General features: G+C 25.9%; 2 protein-coding genes across 2 annotated transcripts in view; one reads left to right on the top strand and one right to left on the bottom strand.

Annotated features, from left to right (window-relative positions):
* Positions 1-2,744, bottom strand: part of LOC113373644 (esterase E4-like) — a 24,462-nt gene extending 21,718 nt beyond the window's left edge. Inside the window, exons 1-3 of the mRNA XM_026613929.1 lie at positions 2,726-2,744; positions 2,170-2,411; positions 1,350-1,553 (exon numbers count right to left, since the gene is read on the bottom strand). Of these exons, the coding sequence (XP_026469714.1) occupies positions 1,350-1,553; positions 2,170-2,411; positions 2,726-2,744 (465 nt within the window). The remainder of the gene's footprint in view (positions 1-1,349; positions 1,554-2,169; positions 2,412-2,725) is intronic.
* Positions 1-23,799, top strand: part of LOC113372203 (probable elongator complex protein 3) — a gene marked incomplete at its 3' end in the record, with an annotated part of 195,960 nt that overhangs the window by 145,888 nt on the left and 26,273 nt on the right.

The following is a 23,799-nucleotide window of genomic DNA, read 5'->3' as shown; positions in this document are numbered from 1 at the left end:
AAATATATTGTAAAAGATAAAATAGTCGATAAAACTATTATTAAAACACAAACCATATTTAGTTACTAGGTTCATTCATAGGTTGCGCCGAAGAAACTCGCGCCAGTTGAGCAAGATTAGTGTTATATGGAGTCCGGTTATCGCCGGGATGTCGGATTTTTGGCTCCGCAAAGTATAGGAACCGTGTTCCCAGAGTGCCGTGTTAACGGAGGGTTGACTGTACTAAATAAACTTTCACATAAAAATTACAAAGCAATACTTCAAACCATTGGAATGCTAAAATGCAATCAATCTAAAAATTTAGCAAATATTACAAAACGCGACTGATATGTAGATAATGCGATGTAGATTAATCCAGTGGTTTCCAACCTTTTTTGCACCGCGCCTCCTTGCTCTAATGAAAAAAAAATTGTTGCGCCCCCCTTAATTTTTTCATTGCAATTTAATTTTATAAATAATCAACTGATATTTAATTTTTAATTAATTTAGCTTAATTTTTTCAATTTAATTTAATTTTGTAAATAGTCAACTGATATTATCAGACTACAAGTTAATATGCAATATTATATAAAAATGCATAAAAACTAATTATTTTTGTTTATTTTTCAATATCGTTCCAAAAATGTTGGGTTATTTTTGATAATAGTATTCTGGAAACAGATTGTACTCCCTTAGAAAAGCCTGAAGGTAACCGCCCCACAGGTTGGAAACAGCTGGATTATCTTTTATCAACATATTATTCTTTTCAGACAAATTGCTTTTTATGCATCGAAATTCCTATAAAAGGTATAAATTTGTTTGAAGTCATAATTTGATCTAATCTATAGACTTATAATGAATATGCATTTGTAAATCCAATTGACAAATCAATTTACCATATCTTGATTTTGTTCAAAAAGTTTTACTTGTAGCATGTAGTTTTAATAAAAAAAATGTAAAACATGGTGAGTATTTTAATATTCAAACAATTTAATAACCTAGAACAAAAATTTAGAAAACCTATAATTATTACTTATCTTTTCAAACTATAATTTGGATTGTTTAGAAAAATAAGATAAGCAAAGCATTTGCATTTGTAATTATTCAATTGACTAAATCAATTTTAACACATCTTGATTTTGCTCAACAAAGTTTTACTTGTAGCATGTAGTTTTAATAATAAAAAAAGTTAAAAATGGTGAGTATTTTAATATTTAAACAATCAATAACCTAGACAAAAATTTTAAAAACCTAAAATTATTACTTGTTTTTTTCAATCTATAATTAGGATTGTTTAGAAAAAATAAAGATAAGCAAAGATGATTATTTTCCAAAATCGAATATTGTGCAATTCAGATAAATGTTATTACCTGTTCTATTCGATGTCGTGTCTGCAAATATGGATTGTACCTTGCTCTAATAGCTCTCATACTTGTTGGCTCATAGCCAGTATAACTTTGAGTAGAATATTCAAAATCACTGTCTGGACCACCAGGACAATAGACACATATGTTACCTGTCATATTAATATGAGGACAACGATGTGGCTTGCACATCACAGCTACAACTGCAATCTACAAAAGAAAATAAAATTTCTCCAAAATATGAACATTGAAAATCTTCAATCAGAATATTTGATTGGAATGCTTCGTACTTAATATAAAAGCATCAAAAAGTTTAAGATTTTTAAGTTCCATCACAGCGGTGATGTTCAAAGAGCAAGAAATTGGGAAAATAGGGATAAAAGGTCACAAAAGACTATTTGGCTAGTTTTAGTAACGTTTCCACGATTGTATAACATGAAGATAGCTGTGATCCTAAACCTGTCGTATGATGTTAAGTGTCATTGTCAGTCTTGTCGCAGTAATCAGTTCGAACGCCTTCCATAGTTTATTTTGAAGATGATGTTCATGTTTTTTGGGTAAATACTTATCGATGTATGTAATTATTTCAATTAAAACCACTGCTAGTTATTTCAATCAATTAAAAAAAGATTTACTCCTAACTTCTACTTCATGTATGCAAGTACTAATACTAATTTGCTAAAAACAGAGAAAAAGATTCGACAGTGAAAAGAAGAAGCTTGCATTTGTTGCAAAACCTAGTTTCTCCTTCTGAGCTTTTTTAAAAATGCACATTTCAGAATGTCCTTACCACTGTTAATTATATTAAATTGAAAAAAAATCGTACCCCACTAGCTGTTCGAATGGGTTTAGCACGAAGCTTAGGCAACAAAGTTTTCTTGTGTTCACTAGGTACAGCAGCTATAATATCCACAAGTCTGGGCGAGCTATCTAAACCATACTTCGAAGAAATTCTAGATTTCATACGATTCAAGTTCACATCCTTGCCTGCGTCATGAGCAGCAACTAATTCTTGGATAATTCCTATAGTTATAACCATGCGTTCCTCGCGACTGATGTTCAATAATTCTGTAAGCAGTCAACGTAATCATTAGGTCCAGAAGTAGATCTTATTAAACTCGAACACAATTGAATAAGAAAAATTTACTTATTCTTTTAATACTAACAAGCAATAATGTATTTAATTGAATTATTAAAGTAAATTTTTCAAATTTCAGTACTCAATTTTTGATGATAAATATTTGGAACACAATTCTAAGAGAAAATATAAATTATAGATAGGTGACTGGAATTCGACAGACACACGAAGAATTGTCGTTTATGATAAAAATGTAACTAAAAAATAGTTCATTATTGAAAATATATTACCAATTAACACGTACCTGCTTTCTTTTTCACCATTTTTGCGTAAATTTTCAACTTAACTTCTTTTCCACACAGACTTTGACATCCACAAAGGAGGTTAAGTTAGCCCAAACCACACGAGGCGCTGTTGTCATGTCAAATAGATTTATCGATATTATCGATAGTATATATGATATGTATTGCAGAAAATATTAGCTACACACATAGATAAAGAAGAGTATATAGATCGCTCTCTCGGGCCATATTTCGTTGCCACATTCCTGGTTAGTTGAAGCCCCGCGCTACAGATGGCACTAGTCGCCTGAACGGGTGCGTATAAAAAATACTATAGAAATGAACCAAAATTATATGGACCGTTTTAATTCAAAATTAAAAAAAGAAAAATTGAAAAAAAAAAAAATTTTGAAGCATTTATTTTTCACAAAAACATTCTACATTATATCTACATAGTTCTCTTTATAAACAAAGCACACATAGCATAAAAATGTACAGAAAATATACACATTATCCACAATGTATATATATATATATATATATTATATAATATATATATATATATAACATTATATATGATTATAATAGATGGTAGTAAGCTGTAAAAACTATGTGCGAAAAGCATAAAAATGTACTTAAATGTACACGCTATCCACAATGTATATATATATATATACAAATATATATATATATATATATATATATACTATATATATAGATATACATATATAGATATATATGTGTGTGTGTATATCATTTTAGCATATCAGCCTTTCAAGCTGAGCACAAAAAGAATAGAAATGTACATGAATGTATATATTATTTATATATATACATATACATATATAAACCACAATTCTTTGATTGATATTGATTCAGATCAATATATAACCAATATATATATAATATATATATATATATATATATTATATTTACATATATATTTATTTTGATTAACATTAAGTTACATAATATCTATGATGTACAGTCTCTATTTGGGAATCTTTTCTGCGCTATGTTAATGTGCATTCAAATGTTTGTTCAAAATGTCATTATTATCATTGTCTTAAAGAAAAACAACAATCATTGATATTATTATAACAGTACTTAATAGTTTTCTTATAGCATCTACAATAAGACATTTTAGAGTAAAGCTATTGACATCTCTTTCAGAATAGTCAAATGCAATAAGCAAGTGCACATTAAGGGTGTTTTATCCCTTTGCTTTTTAGAATTTTATCATTAATCATGATTATACTTTGCCTGTCATTTGACAGTTCCTGAAAATCTATACAATGTGATTCCCTTTATCATCATTAAACAACACAGATAATATTTCTTGTAATATCAAAATGAAATTATTAATACTTAAAAACTTTTCCTGTGACATAGCCAAACCTAAATTAACCTTTGCACTAGCTAGAATTTCACCATTTATTGAGAATTTCCTTTCACTTACGATTATATCATTAGTGTTTTTAGTATGTTCTCCAAACTGACTTAATATATAATTACGAGTCGTACTGTTCAATATTAGTGGGAGATCAGCAAAGATTTCAGCACATTTCAGACTTCATTCTTATTGTTTTTTCCTGTGTATTCATTCATCTCATATCAATACTTGTACACTTGTGAATGTGTTTAGTAAACCGTCTAAACATTTTACATTTGAACGTATTTTCCTTTTATACTGCTGAAAAAATCGATGTAGAATTATTAGTTATGATCCTACATTATTAGAACAAGATTAATTTATATTTAGTTATTTAATAACATACCTTTCAGAGAGCTGACAGGAATTCTCTCTGTCTATTTATAACCTTAAAATTTCTAGTATTGATATAGTTAAATGTCTCAATTATTTCTGAATTATTAAACTGTAATGAAAAATCATATCAGAATAGTACAATCAAATGAAAGTAATTCGAAGTATGCATATTAATAAAAGTACTCACTTAGATTGAAAGCCGGCAAATATTATTACTTATTTTACTTTTACTTCGTCGTTTCTCGCTGGAACTACATAATACATGCATTTTTCTTGGTATTTCTTCTTCGTTAAACAATGCACTTCGACAGCTTATTTGTTTTTTACTCTAACAAGCATTTATTATATTGTCTAGGTTATCTCTCCATGAAAAATTTATTACAATGGACGCCATGTTTAATTTAAGTATCTGTCATATGTCAAATTCGATTTCAAAGTGAAAAAAAAATAAAAAAAAAAAACAAGCGCGACCGGCGGCAGGGGCTCTAACTAAACTCGGGTTACAGACGTTTGTTCCGAGATTACCGGCCATGGCTACACATTTATCTTGAAAGAAATGAAGAAATTCAATAAATACCAACACAAAAATAACATAATGATATGCCAACTGGAATAAAGCCTTGAAACCCCATTTCACTTGATATCAATCAACACGTATCAAGCCGAGAAATATTTACTGTGTTGCTGTGTACGAATATAAACTAGCTGTAAGTGGAATTCTGTCTTAAGGCAATTAAGGCATCGTGCATTAAGGCAAATTGCTGGAACTTCCCATACCGCAATTCAAAATTCGAGTAATTAAAAATAATCAATAATAATAATCAATAAAAGTTGATCAATGATTTGAAACTTTTAATAGAATTTCGAACCATATTAAATCATTCTATCTTACAATTAGATCATTTATTTTGAAATATTTTGCAAATTCTGAACTTTTTTTCAAAGCAATCGTACTACTTTAACTGCATCATGGAGACGAAATATCAAAGCGCATAAGCGCATTATCTAAGCGTACCATAAACATTGGTACGGAACCCATAGGAATGCAAACAAAATTTATACTTATTGTTAAAATTTCTATAAAATATCTAATTATTTGATGTGCATATGCCTAATGTTTATTTTTGACCGCCAAATGGCTCATTTTTTTACTTTTCCTCCATATCTCCGAAGTCGTTGCACCTGCCTCTCCAAAAATTTGAACAGTTCTTCACTCAGTTAATATAAATCAAATATTTTCTGAATTATTCAAATCGGACGCTACGTTCTCTTAAAAACAGAGCCCTTTCGGCTTTTTTGCCCCATATCTTCGGAACGGCTAGACCTGCCTTCGCCAAAAACTAATCAGCACGTTTCCTTGTCAATATGAATCGAATGTTTTTTGAATTATCGCTTCATCCGTGTTCCCGAAATCGTCAACGAAAATTTGTATCCGCACATACAAAGACAGACGCACACACACACATACATCCATTTTTTCTAAGGTATGCCAAAATATTCAGAAACCTTTGAAACGTAAAGATATATCAAAATTTTCATTTTCGATTTTTTTGCGATTACTATAACTTGCCCTACGGGAAGTTAATTATAATATAAATATAAAACTAGTGGGGCACATGGCATCTTGCCGTAAGGCAAGTTGCTGGAACTTCCCGTTCCGTAATTAAACATTCGAAGAATAAAAGAATCAATCAACAAAAATGTCTATGGATAAATATTATAACTAGTTGGTATTGGTATTTTGCCTTGAGGCAAGTTACATGAACTTCCCTATATGTGTAAATAATCGACTTAATCCATGATATATAAATTAATTTATGAGTAGTTAAAAGTATTCGAAGTGAATTTATTACACATTATTAAAAATCGAACACGTCAACCCGGGTCGGAACATTTTTTAAAAGCAAATTTTCAAAAATCAATAATTTTTATAATTGAGCCAGTTTTTGTAGGACTTTAATTGTTTAGCATGTTCATTAAGACCAAGTACTCTATCGTTACCACGTAAATCGTTTAATTTTAATTTTAACAAATGTCAAAGAAATTACTCATTTTTTCAACCTTTGATAAATTTTTAATATTAAACTACTTGTCGTAAGGTCGTAATATTTCAGTAGTTCTATAAGATCATGATATACATCGCCAAAAAAAATTCCATAAAAATCGGCTTAAATTTTTTTTCAACAGTTAATTAGAAGGAAACGGCTCGGTAGATTTTTACCTAAAACTAATCAGTATCATTCCCAACTAGTATTTTTCGAATAGTTTTTGATTTTTTAAAATCGATTCGGTAGTTTGTATGTATATTAGGGTAGTCCTTAATATGAACATTTTCGAAATAAAGGTTTATATATATATATATATATATATATATATGTATATAAATTATATTATAAATAATTATAAACAAAAAAAAACTAGCACAGGATTAATAAAACCCTTGAGTAAAGGCATTTCCACTTTCAGAAATAGAACTATATAATGCAAATGAAAATATTACAAAGATTGTTAATCTTAGCTAACATATCAATTTTTTTTCTAATATTTTTTTCTATAACTCATATATACAAATATACTTCATTAACAGAAATGTTTCAATATATAAAAATATTTGAAATGTATCAAAAGTATTATTACACTAAATCATATTTTGAAAAGTTTTATTAAAGAATACAACATCTGAGTCAAGATTTGTTTAATAACTATTAATAAAAATGAATGAATGTAATTCAAAACTGGGATTAATTTGTCTTCAACATTCATGTTTTTAGACACGAATATTTTGCAATATTATATTATATCAAAATTGTGGATGTGCATGAGATTATTTTTGGCAAGGCTGAAGAAGATAACAAAGTAAGTCTTGTTCTTGGTCTTGGTCAATAATAAATGAATAATTAATGCTATTTAAAACTAGGAATAATATATGTCTGATATATAAAACACAATTTGACATGTTTTTATTTACGCATAATATATCAAAAATTCTTTTAGCTCTGATTTGGCAACTGATTAAATTAGTTAAATCATCCAAAATTCAATTTGCCAATTATTAAAATATAGTAGTTCTTTATTAAAAAATATAAAATTACAGAAAATCACTAAAAATTGCACAGAGCATAATTTAAAAAAATCAATAATTTTGGTATTTTTGTTATCTGGAACAGAATATAGAAATTGTAAAGCGCTTATACTGTCTTGAAAAAAAAACGCAAAAATTTTAATTACTTAATACAGCATTTAATCAAACATATATTTTGAAAAAAATGTAATACTATTTTTGTTTTCAATAACAAGCTTTATAGGTTTACTTATTATAGGTGTAGTAATGTAACAAAAATACTCTTTTTATAATAAAATTTCAAAAATGGTAAAATTTGATAATTAATATAAAACTATATGTTATTGAATAATATTTATAACAGGCAGTATTTTATTTTTATTTTGGAACAGCATTCAGAACCTAATAGTCAGTTGTGCTGATTTTGACTTAATACTAGTCTCTTTGACAGATGACAATCCAATCAGTTGTCACATCTCTGTATGATATATTATTATTACAATTTCTGTAATAGGGCGAGTATTTTTAATGACGCAGCAATGCCGGGTGAGGGCTATTTTCACTTGGAAACATATTTCTATCTATATTTCCAAGTGAAAATCGTTGTCACTGCTGCCTGTCAACAGGCTGCTCGAAGTGCGTATCGAACGCGGGACCTCTGAAATAAGTCTCGCCGCTCTTAACCGCTTACCTGCGGGCGAGGCCTCAAGCAGAATAAATGTTAACACATTATGTTTTTGATATTGCATGTGCATGTTTTATGTTATTATAAAACAGATTTTTTTTTCCGCGTGTCAAAAAAATCAAATATTTGAAGGAATGAAATTAAAATAATTATAATAGTAATATTGGTCCAACCTAAATTAATCACATACAAAATTTGTAACAATTTCTTTTAAATAACCTCGAATAATATAATAAAAACATTATAATTCAATAGAAAATTCCATCAGCTATTGATCGATAATTGGAATTACTAAAATTGATCTTTGAAAAATAAATTGCAACGTTTCAGTTAAAAAACAACTTTGTAACAGTTTTAACAGATTTTTGAATTAATTTTATAGGAAGAACAAGCAAATCCAAATGAATAATTCTGATAAATTTTGAAAACCAAAAATTATATTAATATAAAAATTACTGTATATATTGAAACCTAACATTAAACAATTAACAAAGCATATTCTTTTAAATAAAATATATAATATTAAATTTAATTTAAACTAAATTACAGAAAATACAAACCAATGGTTTTCAAAACACGATCTGTTACTATCAGTTAATGATTTTTTAATTACAAAACAGAATATGAAGATTTAAAAGCATTAGTTAAACTACAAATAAAATTAAAAAAGTTTATAAAACGAATAAATAATGATACAAAAAAATCATTGTATAGATTTCAAAATTAATTTAAGTATTAATAGATGGACGGTATTTCAAAATATTATGCTTTGATAAATGACGTAAGAAAAGTTTTAGAATTTTTTTATATATTTCTTCTTATATTAATTTGATAAAAATATTAACCAAATTTATATACAATTTCAATATTTTACAATACGTTGTATTTTATTATTGATCGAGAATAAAACAGTTGATACAGTATTTTCAAAAAAAACATCTAATTCATTATTTATAGTTATTAATATTATTATATATAAATTTGAAGTTAAATAGAACACATTGTGAGTAGTTATTAAAGTTTAATAAAATATTAGAAATGAGTTACAAAATTTGGGAGGGTTTTTGTAAAATTTTATAATAAAATAATAATTAATAAAATAGAATGTAAAGTTTCATTATATGCATACTGGATTAGCCTTAAAGAAAGTATTCGAAAACTTTCATATTAGATACGCAATAAGTCAAATAAGTCTACTAATACATAAATTTTTATAAAATATTTGAACAATTTAAACTATAAGCATAAGAATAAATTCCAAAATATATAATTTAAACTTAAAAATTATGTTCCAATTATTCTGTTTTAGGGGCATGGGGTATGGTCTTCAAGCAATCTCGTAGAGCATTCATGCAAAACTTATTCATTTTTAAAAAATCCGAGTTCTTTGCAGATTATGATATATAAATATTTTATTCATAATTCAAAGTAGTGATGAGTTTTTCTAAACAACATTCGTATATAATTAAAATTATTACATATTACAAATAAAAAAATGAAACAATTGTTTATGGAAACAATCCATAAAAAAGCCTATTTTTACAAATTGAAAAATATCATGAAAATGTCAAAATATATCAGAATTAATTTGTAGAAAATTGCAAAAAATTGTGTATATGATCTCTTAAAGCTTTATTAATTAATATAAAATACCATGAATTTTACGATGACATGAAAACTTCTGGGATCAAATCAAAGTACTAATCAAATGATGAAATTATTATCTGATTAATTTAATACTTATTATAAATTTCAGTATATCAATTTTATTATGTGTGGAGGCATTAGTTTACTAATAAATATATAATAATAATACATTTCCGCAAGTATTTGTCCTTCCAAAACTTTGAATTAAAACTTTATATGTACTTTAAGATACTGATAATATTTAATCAAAAATTAAAATGTTGAATTTAATTCATTGTAAATGGTGTTAAATTTTGTAATATAAATTAAGAATTCTTGGGTAAATTATTGAGTTGATTACTTAAGTAATTAATTAAAGAAATATATATATATATATATATATATATATATATATATTGATTGTTTCTTTTCCGAACAGTAAATCCAATAATAAAAAACAATTTGTTTTTTGAAGATGTTTCAAGTGTGTTTTAGTCTTGTGAAGTCGTAACATTTACAAGTATCCTCGGAAAAAATCGAGTGTTTTTAACAAAAAATATTAGTGATATGGATATATAAATTATTACAGAATAAACCTGATGATGGAACGTACCTAGTTCCGAAACGTCGTTATTAAACATCTTCAAAAAACAAATTGTTTTTTATTATTGGATTTACTGTTCGGAAAAGAAACAATCAATATATTGAAAAAATCCAGGACTTATCTAATATATATATATATATATATATATATATATATAAATATATGATTTGGTTGTTAATTTTAATGTTAAGATATATGATTAAGTTCTTGGGCGATACATCAAAGATATATATATATATATATATATATATATATATATATATATATATATATATATTAATAGTAATAAGTTAATTTTTATGGAGTACTTAAACTATTTTGTATTTATATAATTTAAATTAATTTTTAACCTGAAAAATTGAAACGAATCACTAATTTTCGCGGTATAAGTTCATAAAGTATAAATATTAAACTCACATTAAAGGCATCACATTCATATTAATGTAAAATAAAAATATTTGCGCAATCTTTATCTAAATCATTATACAAAAAATATAAAAAGTAGGATAATTTGTTACTTTATAATATTTATCAACTATGCATTTTTTGCTAATTAAACAATAATGACAATGAAATTGCACAAAAACAATTTATCGTCTATTAAAAATCAACTATTCATTTTCAAATATTTTGGACAGTGTATATAAAAAAAACTCAATATTGATATTGTTCTTACAGTGTTATATTAATATTAAGCTTCAAGTTGAATTTTTCTAATAATTTTTATATTATAAAATATTATATTTTTTTAAATTTATTTGAATTCCCAACTATCACTTAATTTTTTGAGATGCGCGTAAACATGAATATACAAGAACATGAATATACTGAATTTCATTATAAACTCGATCATAAACTACCAGATTTAATGGCAGAATCATTCTAAAAAATTGATTAACAAAATAAAATTTATTTCGAGTATAATGGTATAACAAAAACATTGTGTTTAATTGAGTCAAAAATTGATTTAAAAAATGTATATATCTTACCAATTTTACGCCCACTAATCATGTAAAATTTGAAACATTTTTTTGCTTTATGCAGTACTTGTGTATTTAGATTTAAAATTAGAACACAAAATTAATATGAATATTTATATATATATATATATATATATATATATATATATTAAGCATATATTCAACATATGACTTACTGCATTCAAAAATTTCTTATGAATTTTTTGGAATAAAATGAAATTGAGTAAGAAACCCTTAAAAAATCTACATTAAAATTATTATTTTTCAACATAACATCTTTACCCTTTGTTGTGATTTATTTGTGTAATTATAATTTTAAAAAATTAATTTATTTTTACATTACATTACAATTCTAATAGATTCTACGCTAGACCAAGGGCGAGCAACCTTTTTAACCCACGGGCCAATTTAGTTTTCAAAATTTTATGGCGGGCCGCACGTAATTTATATATATACTAGCTGACCCGGCAAACGTTTAGTCACAGGAAATATTTTTAGAAAATCATTAGTATTAGAAATGACTAACTAATTCTGAATGTATAAATATGTGGTATATAAATGGGCAGCTAACACGAATTACATTGATAATTTACCCACTACAATGCTAAAATACTAACATACATATTTGAATTAGGTTATGCTATGCTTAGCGAACGAGTGACATTTCAATAACTCTTTTCTCTCTAAAACAGTTTCATATTCAGATTTTAAAATTAAATTTCTGATTTTTTTTTGCTAGAATTGCTCCTTCTGCGAGACATTCAAAAATTATGTACTTCTAATGCACGTCGTAAAATATTTGTACAGTAGGATAAGCCTGCAAATCAGTTAGTTTTATCGGAAGTAACTATTTGGTTGCCAATATCTATGAATTGTGGATAGAGAGGATAAATTTAAGCTTTTTTATAAGCTCAGAAAAATCTTGATCGAATTTTAATTAAAAACGTTCACAAAAAAGGCGATAATAGTTAATTGTTAATCGATTACCGAGTTAAATAAAAAATGATTGGACTACTAAAATGACTATTATAAAATAATGAAAATTTGGAGTTGTATGTAGTTTTCCATTCCGCATTAAAAAATTAAAATAAAGAAAAAAAAATGTTACGTTCATACAACCCATGATAAAAATATTTTGCTTTTTCTTTTTAAATAAAACGTTTTCTCATATACTCAAAGGTCTGAACTAAAATTAAGTCAAAAGATTTGTTGACTGAGCGCGGAAATAATGTAATTGCAACAAAATTACAAAATTGCCACAAGAAAAGAAGAAAAATACAAAATTGAAAAAAGTATATATTTTATATAATTACGAGTGACTATTATAAGTGTTTATAAATATAAATACAAAATAAAAACAAATAATAGTTAAACAGAAAAACTAATTTACTTGAAAACTTTAATAAGATTTGGCACTGCTTTCCTATATAAGCTGCTCAATATCATCCGTTTTATTTAAAATTTGTTCTTTAATTTATTTTTTTAATGCGGAAAGTAGTAGGTGGTATTTTTTTATGAATTTCATGGTTGAAATTTACAAAGGTCACAGTTGTCTGGATTGGGTGTGTGACATATTATATGTATTCCGATGTATTTTCAATGTACTTTTATCACTGAATATAAATCTATAGTCAAAATTGGGACACAAAATATGGAAAAACATTTAATAACTGGCACAATCTTCAATCCAACGACTTTTCTTTTGTGGATCTGTGTAATGGTTCAAACACATACGTACTTCCAAAAAATAATTTATCATAATTTGATTCGAGTGTTTTTCAAAAGCGAAAATTTCTCAGGGCTGACATGAGATTTATAAAAAATTGCGATGTTAACTGAAAAAATGAATTTTCTAAATCTGTATTATTTTGCATGGTAAATGGCGAAGAAAACATTTAATGAAAACAGCTGTTTTGTTAACTTTGACCTATTGGAATCGCGACAATTCTCAATTTTTCTTGCAATATTGTTGAACTTATATTTAAATTAACATTTATTTTATCAGGAAATGGTATTTCTGCAAGCAACAGTTTTTACCAGTATTTGAGTGTCAAGAAAATTAGCCTTCACATCCGTATTTGAAAAAATATTTAGAAAAATAATCTGTTGTTGAGAAATGCTTGGCGGGCCGCAGAAAAACCTCCGGCGGGCCGCGGGTTGCTCATCCTTGCGCTAGACGTATCCACTAGTATGTAATCAAAATGTTTTCTTCGCCGTACGTATTACAATTTCTCACAATTTAACGATTAAAAAAATGGAAAAAATATGATTATTTCGAATTAAGCTTAAATAATATATAGCCTGATCATGGGCGTGTCTGGGTATATGCCGCCCTTCAAAATAATATTTTAGAAAAATATCGAAATTTAATTTTTAACTTCCAAAAGCGGAAGGTAATGTTTTTAGGAAAAATCTGACTTGCTAATATTATGTTGTCTCGACATTATAACACATTCTTAAACGTTTGAGACCATATTTATTTGCTTGTGTGTGTGTATTTGGCCGATTTGATCTTTCGTCGATGTTTCTTCGAAAACCGATTTCAAAAGAACTCAATTATTAGTTTTTTTGTAATTATGAAAAGTGTAAAATTTTTCATTTTAACCAAAAATCCTAAATCAATCTTAAAAATTCAAAAACTGTTCGAAATATATATAAATTCCAGTTCGAAAAATATATTGGTAGGGAATAGTACTAAATTTTTTTTGCTAAAGATCGGTAATTTAATTCTATGATTTTTGTGAAACTTTTATAACAATATTTGCAAAATAAACCTATTTATTATTATTCTAATATCTTTTGGAACAAACGCTTCAAAATCTGTTTTTTAATTCGACCGGCTTTCGGCTGCCTTTTAATTCAGCCGCCTTTTATTTCAATTGAGGTTTGATTTGACTACCTCTTAATTCGATCGCCTTTTAATTCTGCGGAATTTTAATACGACCGCTTTTTATTATAGTCGACTTTCAATCCGGTTCAATCCCTGGATCTGTCTTAAAATCTTTCTATATGCAGGGAATAAAGCAAGCTTGGAGAGACAGAAACAAAAATCACTTGTCATTTTCATATCATGAAATTTTATAATCAACAAATTGTTTATATTTTTATAAAAATGGAACTTATCTTCTATATATATAAATAAGTCGGGTTTTCCTTCCTGACGAAATAACTCCAGAACGCACGAACCGATTTCGACAATTTTGCATTCGTTGAAAAGGTCTCGGGCTCCGCAAGGTTTATAGCTAAGAAAATTAGTTGTGCATGGCATCGTGCCTTAATGCAAGCTGCTGGAACTTTACGCACCGTAATTAAAAATTCGAGTAATGACATTAGTGAGAATTGTCTTGATTAAATTGATTTAAATAATTGATTAAGAATCTCAAATTCAACTTATTTATTAAGTTTCTTATATTCATATTGACGGATTTAATCACAATTTAATTAAATAACTTTCAAATATGATTTATAATTTACTATTTTTGTTTCATATTGTTGATGACTTACCACGAAGACTGCCAGAAAATTGCTTACTCAAGACCAAACAGAACCAGCACAAGATCACTACCGAATTGATGGATATTTTGCATAAATGAAGTGAATATGTGATGTGGAGAAGACTTTAGTTTTATTGTTTTTTATTTTTAGATAGTTACTAAGTTATTACATTATTAATATTGTATTATATTGGTCCTTAATTAAGATCGAGTTAAGAGACGTTTCCACGCAAAATTTTCGGTCATTCCTTTTTTTTGCGATTGAGGTTTTTACGTTAAAATTTCGGTAGTAACCTTTTTTAGGGTTATCCGTGTATTTTTGTTCAGAGCTCAAAGAGGTGGCGATGTGGAAGAACCTTTCTTATAATTTTTGCGCTTTACTTTACAACTTTAATTGATAATTAAAAATCACAAAATGATTTGTCTTTAAACCTCGTAGGCTGGGAGCCTATAAAGTTTTTTTTTAAAGCGTTTACATGGTGGATCGAGGGGGGTAACACCATGTTATTTACATGGCGTCTACTTGTAAATTCATGATCACCGGTTTCATACTAAAGTATAATTTTTATATTAATCTTTTCTTTTTCACGAGAAGTTCTTTCCATTTTAAAAATCAAAATTTCAAAAATCGGCTCACATACAAACACACAGCCATAGAAACACAAACCTTTTCCAAATTAAATTTCACTCGATTCAGAATGATATGAAATGACAAGAAAACAAAATTAAAAGGAAGTTAAAAAATCTAATACATTTATATAATTGTTGTACATAAGTATAGATATGATTAATATTTCCTTGATAAAATTATGAAACATTAAAAGATAGTTTTATTCAAGTTTAGCATTATAAAAGTATTTAAACAAATTCATAAGGCTTTCAATACTAAGACTATTACCATATGAAATGATATAACTAATAATAATTGACTATACGCAGTAATACAACAAAAAAAGGGCTCGAACGACACTCTGGTTGGACAGCCGCGTACTCTTTAAACAATTATAACTTTATCAATATTTGCGTAACAAAATAATAATAAAAAAATAGTAAGAAAAAACCTTTGAATTTTAGATATATAATAATGAAAAATTGGTTGTTTTTTTAATGGATTTTTTTCATGAAATCATGAGTTTTTTGAAAATCGTTTGTACTAAAGTTATGGTTTTTTCTAGAATCCATCAAGATCTCTTAAACCAAGTTAATTCTAGATGAAATACGATTATTTTTAATTTTGGTGGAAATGGCACTCATAAGCTATTTGATTATGAAATTGTATGCGTCTTTTATTTGCATGATAGCTCACTCATTTTACATGCAGAAATACTCATTTTAAAAGCTTATTTTGAGGACTATAAAACCCCATTTTCATATCTAGCTTAATATTGTTCCTAGAACACTATAAAACAGTGATTTATTATGATATTTATTCTTATAACTTTGGTCATTTCATTATTTTTGTTAAAATGTATATTTCTGAAGATATTAGCAAACAGCGCTTTTAATTTTTCTTTAACGTTCAGTTAAAAAATAATAATTTGTCAAATTGAATTTTAATATAGGATATGTAATTACATTGAACTGACATTTCACAACCGTCAGACGCATGCGCAGAATTTCATCACTTGACAAACGCATGTTGACTAACGTTTTTTTGTAATTTTTTCCATTTATTTCTACAATCTAACTATATTTCTATGAATCTAAAAATTCTAGAAAATTTCCCGAACAAACTTCAAGCAGATTCATGAAAATCCGAATTATAGTTTAGGAGGATTAACCATTCATATAAACTTACAGAAGAATTTTATATATAAGATATATATATATATATATATATATATTTATAAATATATATAAATGTATATATAATGTGTAATAACACACTTATAAAACTGAAAATTTTTGATTCTATCATTAAAATCTCCTGAAACTATCCTCGCAATCCTTGAATAAGATTGAAATAACTTAATTAATTATTATTATTAATAGTTAAGTTTATATTACTATCATTAAAATATTGAACGAATATTAATATTATTTATAACGAATGGAAAAATAACTATTAAGTTGTTTTTTCAACATGTCACTATAATATAATACGACTAGCAAACCCGACGAACTCCGTTTCGCCACCAGATGGTTTCGTGAGAAAGATGAAGAAATTTTTTGTTTGTTTTATATTTGAAAAGGAAAAATTGGATTTTATTATACAACAGTAATGAATTTATTTCGATTACAAAAATGAAGTGTTTTTTAGTTGAACTTCTCTAAGTAAATGAAAGTGAATCCGCAAATTATCCGTTTCATTGAAGTGCTCTTTGGTAAACCACATTTTATTGTTTTTTGGTCTGACGTTAACACAAACAACGCGGATGGTTTTCCAACTCGTGAACAGGCAACGTATAACTGCCCATGTAAAAAACAATGTTTTTTAAATAATCTATTTGAAATTTATCCCGCAAACACTAAGCAATTGGCCTTGCGACTTGTTATTGCGAACGCAAGGCGAACTGGAAATTGCAATCGTTTGAAGTCAAACGGAAGACCAGTCAGAATCATTGGTATGTCACCAAATCGCCAGCAATTTTTTATTGAATGGTGAAATTCAGTGCGTGCACATCATTATTCTTTGCGCAAGAATTGCTCGTTGACTTAACCAAGCATAATTCTGATAATTCTCACTAATGCCATTACTCGAATTTTTAACTACGGTGCGTGAAGTTCCAGCAGCTTGCATTAAGGGACGATGCCCTGCACAACTAATTTTCTTAGCTATAAACCTTGCGGAGCCCGAGATTTTTCCAACGAATGCAAAATTGTCGAAATCGGTCCGTGCGTTCTGGAGTTATTTCGTCAGGAAGGAAAACCCGACTTATTTTTATATATATAGAAGATAATCTATTTGCAATGATTTAAAACAATTATTGATTATTTTTATTACTCGAATTTTTAATTACGGTGCGTGAAGTTCCAGCAATTTGCATTAGGGCACGATGCCATGCACCACTAATTTTCTTAGCTATAAACCTTGCGGAGCCCGAGACCTTTCAAACGAATGCAAAATTGTCGAAATTGGTTCGTGCGTTCTGGAGTTATTTCGTCAGGAAGGAAAACCCGACTTATTTTTATATATATAGAAGATGACTCTATTATGGCTGACAATTGTAAATTCAACAAATTTACTAAATGTCCATATCTGGACAGTTGTAAATATAGTAGTGAATAAAAAAATCTTTAGCTGGTACTGGATTGGTATATAAAATTCAATAGGTTTAATTGTTAGAATATAAATCAATACATATTATTAACAAAATAATATAAAAAAGGAACTGATTTCAAGTGAATGTAAAAAAATATCCAAATAGACTTTATTTTTTCATATTACGTTATTTATTTCAATCATTTTGCGTGCAATAGCATGTGCGTGCGAAAAAAGTTAACGAAAGTACAAGATTATTTGCAAATAATTCAAGAAAGTAAGTAAGTAAACTAAAATTGCTTAGGCCTTTGACATTAATTTGAATAAAATCTCTTCAATTCACTTTAAAAACAAACCTATTATATAAATTTACAGAAGACAATTGCGGAAAATACGGTTTCATAAAACGTTTTGCAAGGAAATGATAGATTATTCATAATTTATATATTATACAGGTACAACTACCTTCAAAATAAAAAAATAAGTTGGATTTATATATTTTTTTCATATGTAATAGATAAAATGATTTAGAAAACAAATTTTATATGAAGGCGTTGTTCAAATTTAACGAATAATTATTATGTCAATATGAGTAATATGTGTAATATGAGTTACTAAAAAAAATTAGGGACTTCATGGTACCACAATATTTATTATATAGACTTGACTTATTATCAATGTTTTTTTTCAAATTTTTACTAAACAGCAATAGAAAATACACCAATAATTAGCAAGGAATTATTATAAATCAAAATAATGTTATTTTTAACTCGCCGAAGGAGAAGTTTATGTTATCATAAAAAAATCGCTAATTTTATGTTTTCTCGACGTTTTAAGCGATTCTGAATCGAATGAGACCAATTTTTTAAAAAAAGAATGTATATGTCAAAATTAGAACTTTCTTAGAAACGCCTGAACCGATTTCAAAAATTTACAAGCCAATCGATGGATTTCGATGTGGATTATCTTTTATCAGTTTTGTGTGACGATCGGCTAAGCCGTCTCTTTGTAAACAGCAGGAAAGTGAAACATTTTTTGTCCACGGTTTAGCTCTCAATTCTAAATCAATTTTAAATATCAAAAACTTTTCGAAATGATACCGATTAGTTTTCGGTGAAAATATGCAATATGCAAATGTGAAAATATTTATATAAAAATATAAATAATTTCTTGAAACTAACCGTTGAAAAATTTTTTTTGCCGATTTCTATTAACCTTTCGTGGCAATAGATATCATGGACTTATAAATCATACTAAAATGTTATGGCTTTATGACAAATAGTTTAATTTTAAAAACTAATCAAAGTTTGAGAAAATACTATAGTCAAAATTTGCGTCAAAAGTTTGCTTTTTTGATGTGATGAGTCAAACAATATCAATTCATTAAAATTTAAACTAATAAGCTACAACTTTAGGGCATCGAAGCACGTATCTGTGCAATATAATTAATATAATTACAGATAATTTAAACGTGTTTGAAAAAATTCTATTTGAAATCGTTATTCTTAAGGCTAAATACCACTTTCAACTAGTTAAAATTATATCTAACAAAATAAAAATATATTATAAATTTTACAAGGTCAATAAACTTAATATTTCAATATTATGAGTATAATTTTGTTATAATGCAATATAACCTCATTAAAATTAATGAAAAAGTTCAACTTGATTAAATAAGAAGTATTGTTAATTTATTCATAAAATTATTTAAAATTCATTACTTGAATTAATTAAATTAATGATCAAAGAAATCTTTAAAATATCTTGAAATATTACACAAATACGTTCAACTCAAATGATTTATATTTTTATACGACCTGATATACTAAATAAATAAATATATATATATATATATATATAGTTATAAAAAGATTTATACGAAGAAAATTTAATAAAAGTATTTTTAAAATATAAAAATAGATTAATTTATATAACAAATTAACCAAAGTGTGGTTTTGAAATTTAAGACATTGTTTATAGAAGAATTCGAAGAATAAAAATTAAGGTTCGATTAAGTATCAAAAGAACAAATGAATAAAATCTGATAAAGACAAAAATTAGTATTAGGAATAATAATAATAGTACTTGAAGTTTCTATCGTTGAACGTCATATTTTAAAATAAAAATTTAAATGTGATAACGCAATCAGTATTTTAAAAACACTTGAAAATAGATTACAATTTTAAAAGTAAATATTATTTAAAAAATATTATAAATAAATAATAGAAATCGATAATAATAGAAAAATAAATTAGATTTCACACAGTACTAAACCAGCTGTTCCAATCATTACGAATGAGTAATATTGCACTTATAAATTATTGTATTGATTTAGAGCTATTTAAAATTCAATTATTCGGACTAAAGGGTTATTCAGATTAACATCAAATTAGTCAATATGCTTTCGAAAAATTTAACATTCTTAAATTCGCATTTACTTAGAACAAACTTTTCAACCATTTTGATTATACATTTTTGTGGAAAAATTCATTTTTACATACATATTTAAAAGTGCAAGGTGAGAATAACTTACTGTATGAAATATAGATAGGAAAATTGGAACTGATATTTGTCTACATAAAACAGATCGTAGATTTTGAAAAGGTAATAAAATATTTTCTTGCCACAGATAATAATAATAATAGGTATCAATATATTTCAAAAGTCCTATTATTTGACTGTAAATAAAATTGAACTGAGTAGCATGATACTTTGCATTCAATATTTAAAAAAATATTAGCTTTGAACTTTACTATAAAGTTATAAATTGGAACAGACCAAAAAACAGAAAAATGAGCAAATTAAAAAACAAAAACATATCCGAAAAGCATAAAAATTGGTTAACAGTTTGAAAACTTGAGATAACTGTAAAAAAGCATTAATACTGATACTAATTTTTTTTTGAAAAATATCACTATAGTATTAAATAATTAATGAAAGTTATATGTGAGGTTTCATAAATGGTTTTAGTATTATATGGGTATTGCAATCGAAGTTTATTATAATTCTGTAAAAATTAAACTGTACGTGAATAAAAAAAATAACATAATAATGGCATAGTTAAAAATACTAATTTTAAGCATAAATTTAAAAAAAAATAGTCAATACTGAAAAAAGTGAAAGTAAAATTATACTAATAAATAAATAATATTTAACATTTCTCCTTCATAAAATTTAACGATCTGGAATATATGAAACGATAGCTTCATGCTAAATTAAACTTTATATTGACAGATTTTTCTTCAAAAACTCTGTATTGATATCTTCCGGCAGATATGATACTGTAGCATGATAATATAAATTCCTTCTATCACTGTCTAACTCGTATATTTTTATATGACGTGAATAAATGTAATATAAAAATAAGTTACATAATTTCTATGATGAATAACAAAGTTAAAAATACAATATTCGAAAAGCAAATAATATAAATTAAAATTATTTATAAATATTATAATATTATATACCATCATCATCATATAATGTTATTTATATTATACAACATAAAATTCACTTTTGTAAATTAAACGTATAGTTTGATCAACATTTTTTATAAATAGCTTAAAATTAGCAAATAAGTAGAGAAAACTAATTAGATATACTATTTCATTTCTCCAATTATTATTCATAAAAAATATACAAGAAATAAATAAATGTGGAGCAATATAAATTAAAATTTGAATTCGTTATTCAATTAATAATTTTATTCTAGCTTTTCAAGATTTATAATCAATATGGTCTACATTTACTACCAAGTCAACCTCACGAAAGTTAATACAAAAATAGAAAATACATATTTAAATTAGTAAAACTTTTACACATCTTATAAAATGAGATATATAAAAACAAAACATATTCAGATAAAAACGTGCAAAACTATAATAAAATTATTTATTAGTTTTTGATATAATTAATAAATATATCGAAGATTTAAAAAAATTTAAAAGCGCTTGTTTTTAATACATAGGGCATATCTGTAGAAAAAACTTGGTAGAAAATATGGAACTGATAAATTTTTCGGCTAATGAGATACGGCATTTGTTTGTATTATGCAAATGCAATATAATTAAAACTTGTATAAAAACGCATCATTTGTGAAAGATATTCTAAAAACTATATTCTAGAAAAAATTAGTGCAAGCCAAAATAATATTTGATATTTAGTAAAATTACTTAAGGAAAAGAATTTTTTGATATGCATCTCAATGACAAAAAATCTATTTCGAATGTAACTAATGAGTAAAGTATGATTAAAATAACTGATTTATATAAAAAAATTATTATACATATACAACGTTTTTGCTTCGCTATTTGTCAACTGCAGATAATTTTTCTCAATTGTTAATTATTTGAAATAATAGTGAAAAATATTACATTCCCCAAACATTGCAATAAAAATTATAAAAAAATGAGAAAAATGACAAAGAATACCGATAATAAAGCTTTTTAAACCAAATTCATGAATTAATATTGCATTTTGGTATTTATTTATTTATAAAATTGTTAATTATGAGAATACAAAATTCATTTTCATAATGTAATTTCATAAGATTTTATTAAATTGTGCAAATCACTCGGCCTACTATTGTATTTTTGAATATATTCAAACAAAACTGTAAAAGGTATATGAACCATTTATAATTATTTTTGTTAAACATTCAGAAGTGGTAGATATGTTTGAATAGAAAATATGAAATAAAAAGCATTGTTAATTTATTCAATTCATAATTCAAACAGCAGAATAATTATTGTATTCACATATGAGAGTTAACAAAATAGCAGAAGCATTTATATATTTGAAACAAGCTCTATAAACATGAAATTATTATTATAATTTTTGTGCATTTATTCAAATATATTTTGATATTAAAATTAAATTTAATAATAAATAGTTTCATTAAATGTAATTTAATGAGCAAATACAAGACTTAAAGATTTTGAACCTAATCGATTTTTAGAAAATGATCAGTTAAAGAGATTTTTATAAAAATTGCTGATGACATTTTAGTAATTGATTAAAAAAAAATTATGAATAAATAATCTGTAAAAATATACTGGAAACAAATTCATTATTTAATCATTTAATCAAAAGTCATTTATTTAGTTAATTTAGTTTCAGATAAAGGTACACGATTAGAGTTTTAAGGAAATATGTTTAACAAATATTATGAGAATTTCAATAAAAATGAAGGTATCAGTAGATCAATCAGTAGAAAAATTAATTTTATAATATTAGTAATTTAAAAAAGTTGCTGAAAAAGCTTGAAATAGAGAGTAGAAAAAAATTTAGTTTTCAACCAGTCAACTTTTGGTATTAAAATCAATATAGATACATAATATTATGATATAATTGTTAAATAATTTATTATAATTTTGTAAAATGATTTGTGATTTATAAATATGCCTTTAGGTTACACTTTAGTAATTAAATAATATGTCTTTGATCGCATTAAAAGTAGTTTTATGGCAGAAAGATTTCATTCAGATTCTATTATAAAAAAATTATTATAACAATTATACTATTTAATTAGTCCATACCAAAATAAAGTGATTTTTTAAAATAAATGATGAACAAATTCAAAAAATTTTATCGACGGACTGCAAATAAAATACAATCATAAAATACAAGAAAAGTCTGCTATTTACAATAATTTCAAATAGATAGTTGTACCACTATA

Source organism: Ctenocephalides felis, unplaced genomic scaffold (genome assembly GCF_003426905.1).
Source record: "Ctenocephalides felis isolate EL2017-DRISC unplaced genomic scaffold, ASM342690v1 CF-g0.4_SCAFFOLD_01604, whole genome shotgun sequence".
Taxonomy (NCBI): Eukaryota; Metazoa; Arthropoda; class Insecta; order Siphonaptera; family Pulicidae; genus Ctenocephalides; species Ctenocephalides felis.
This window is presented reverse-complemented; position numbering and strand designations above follow the sequence as displayed.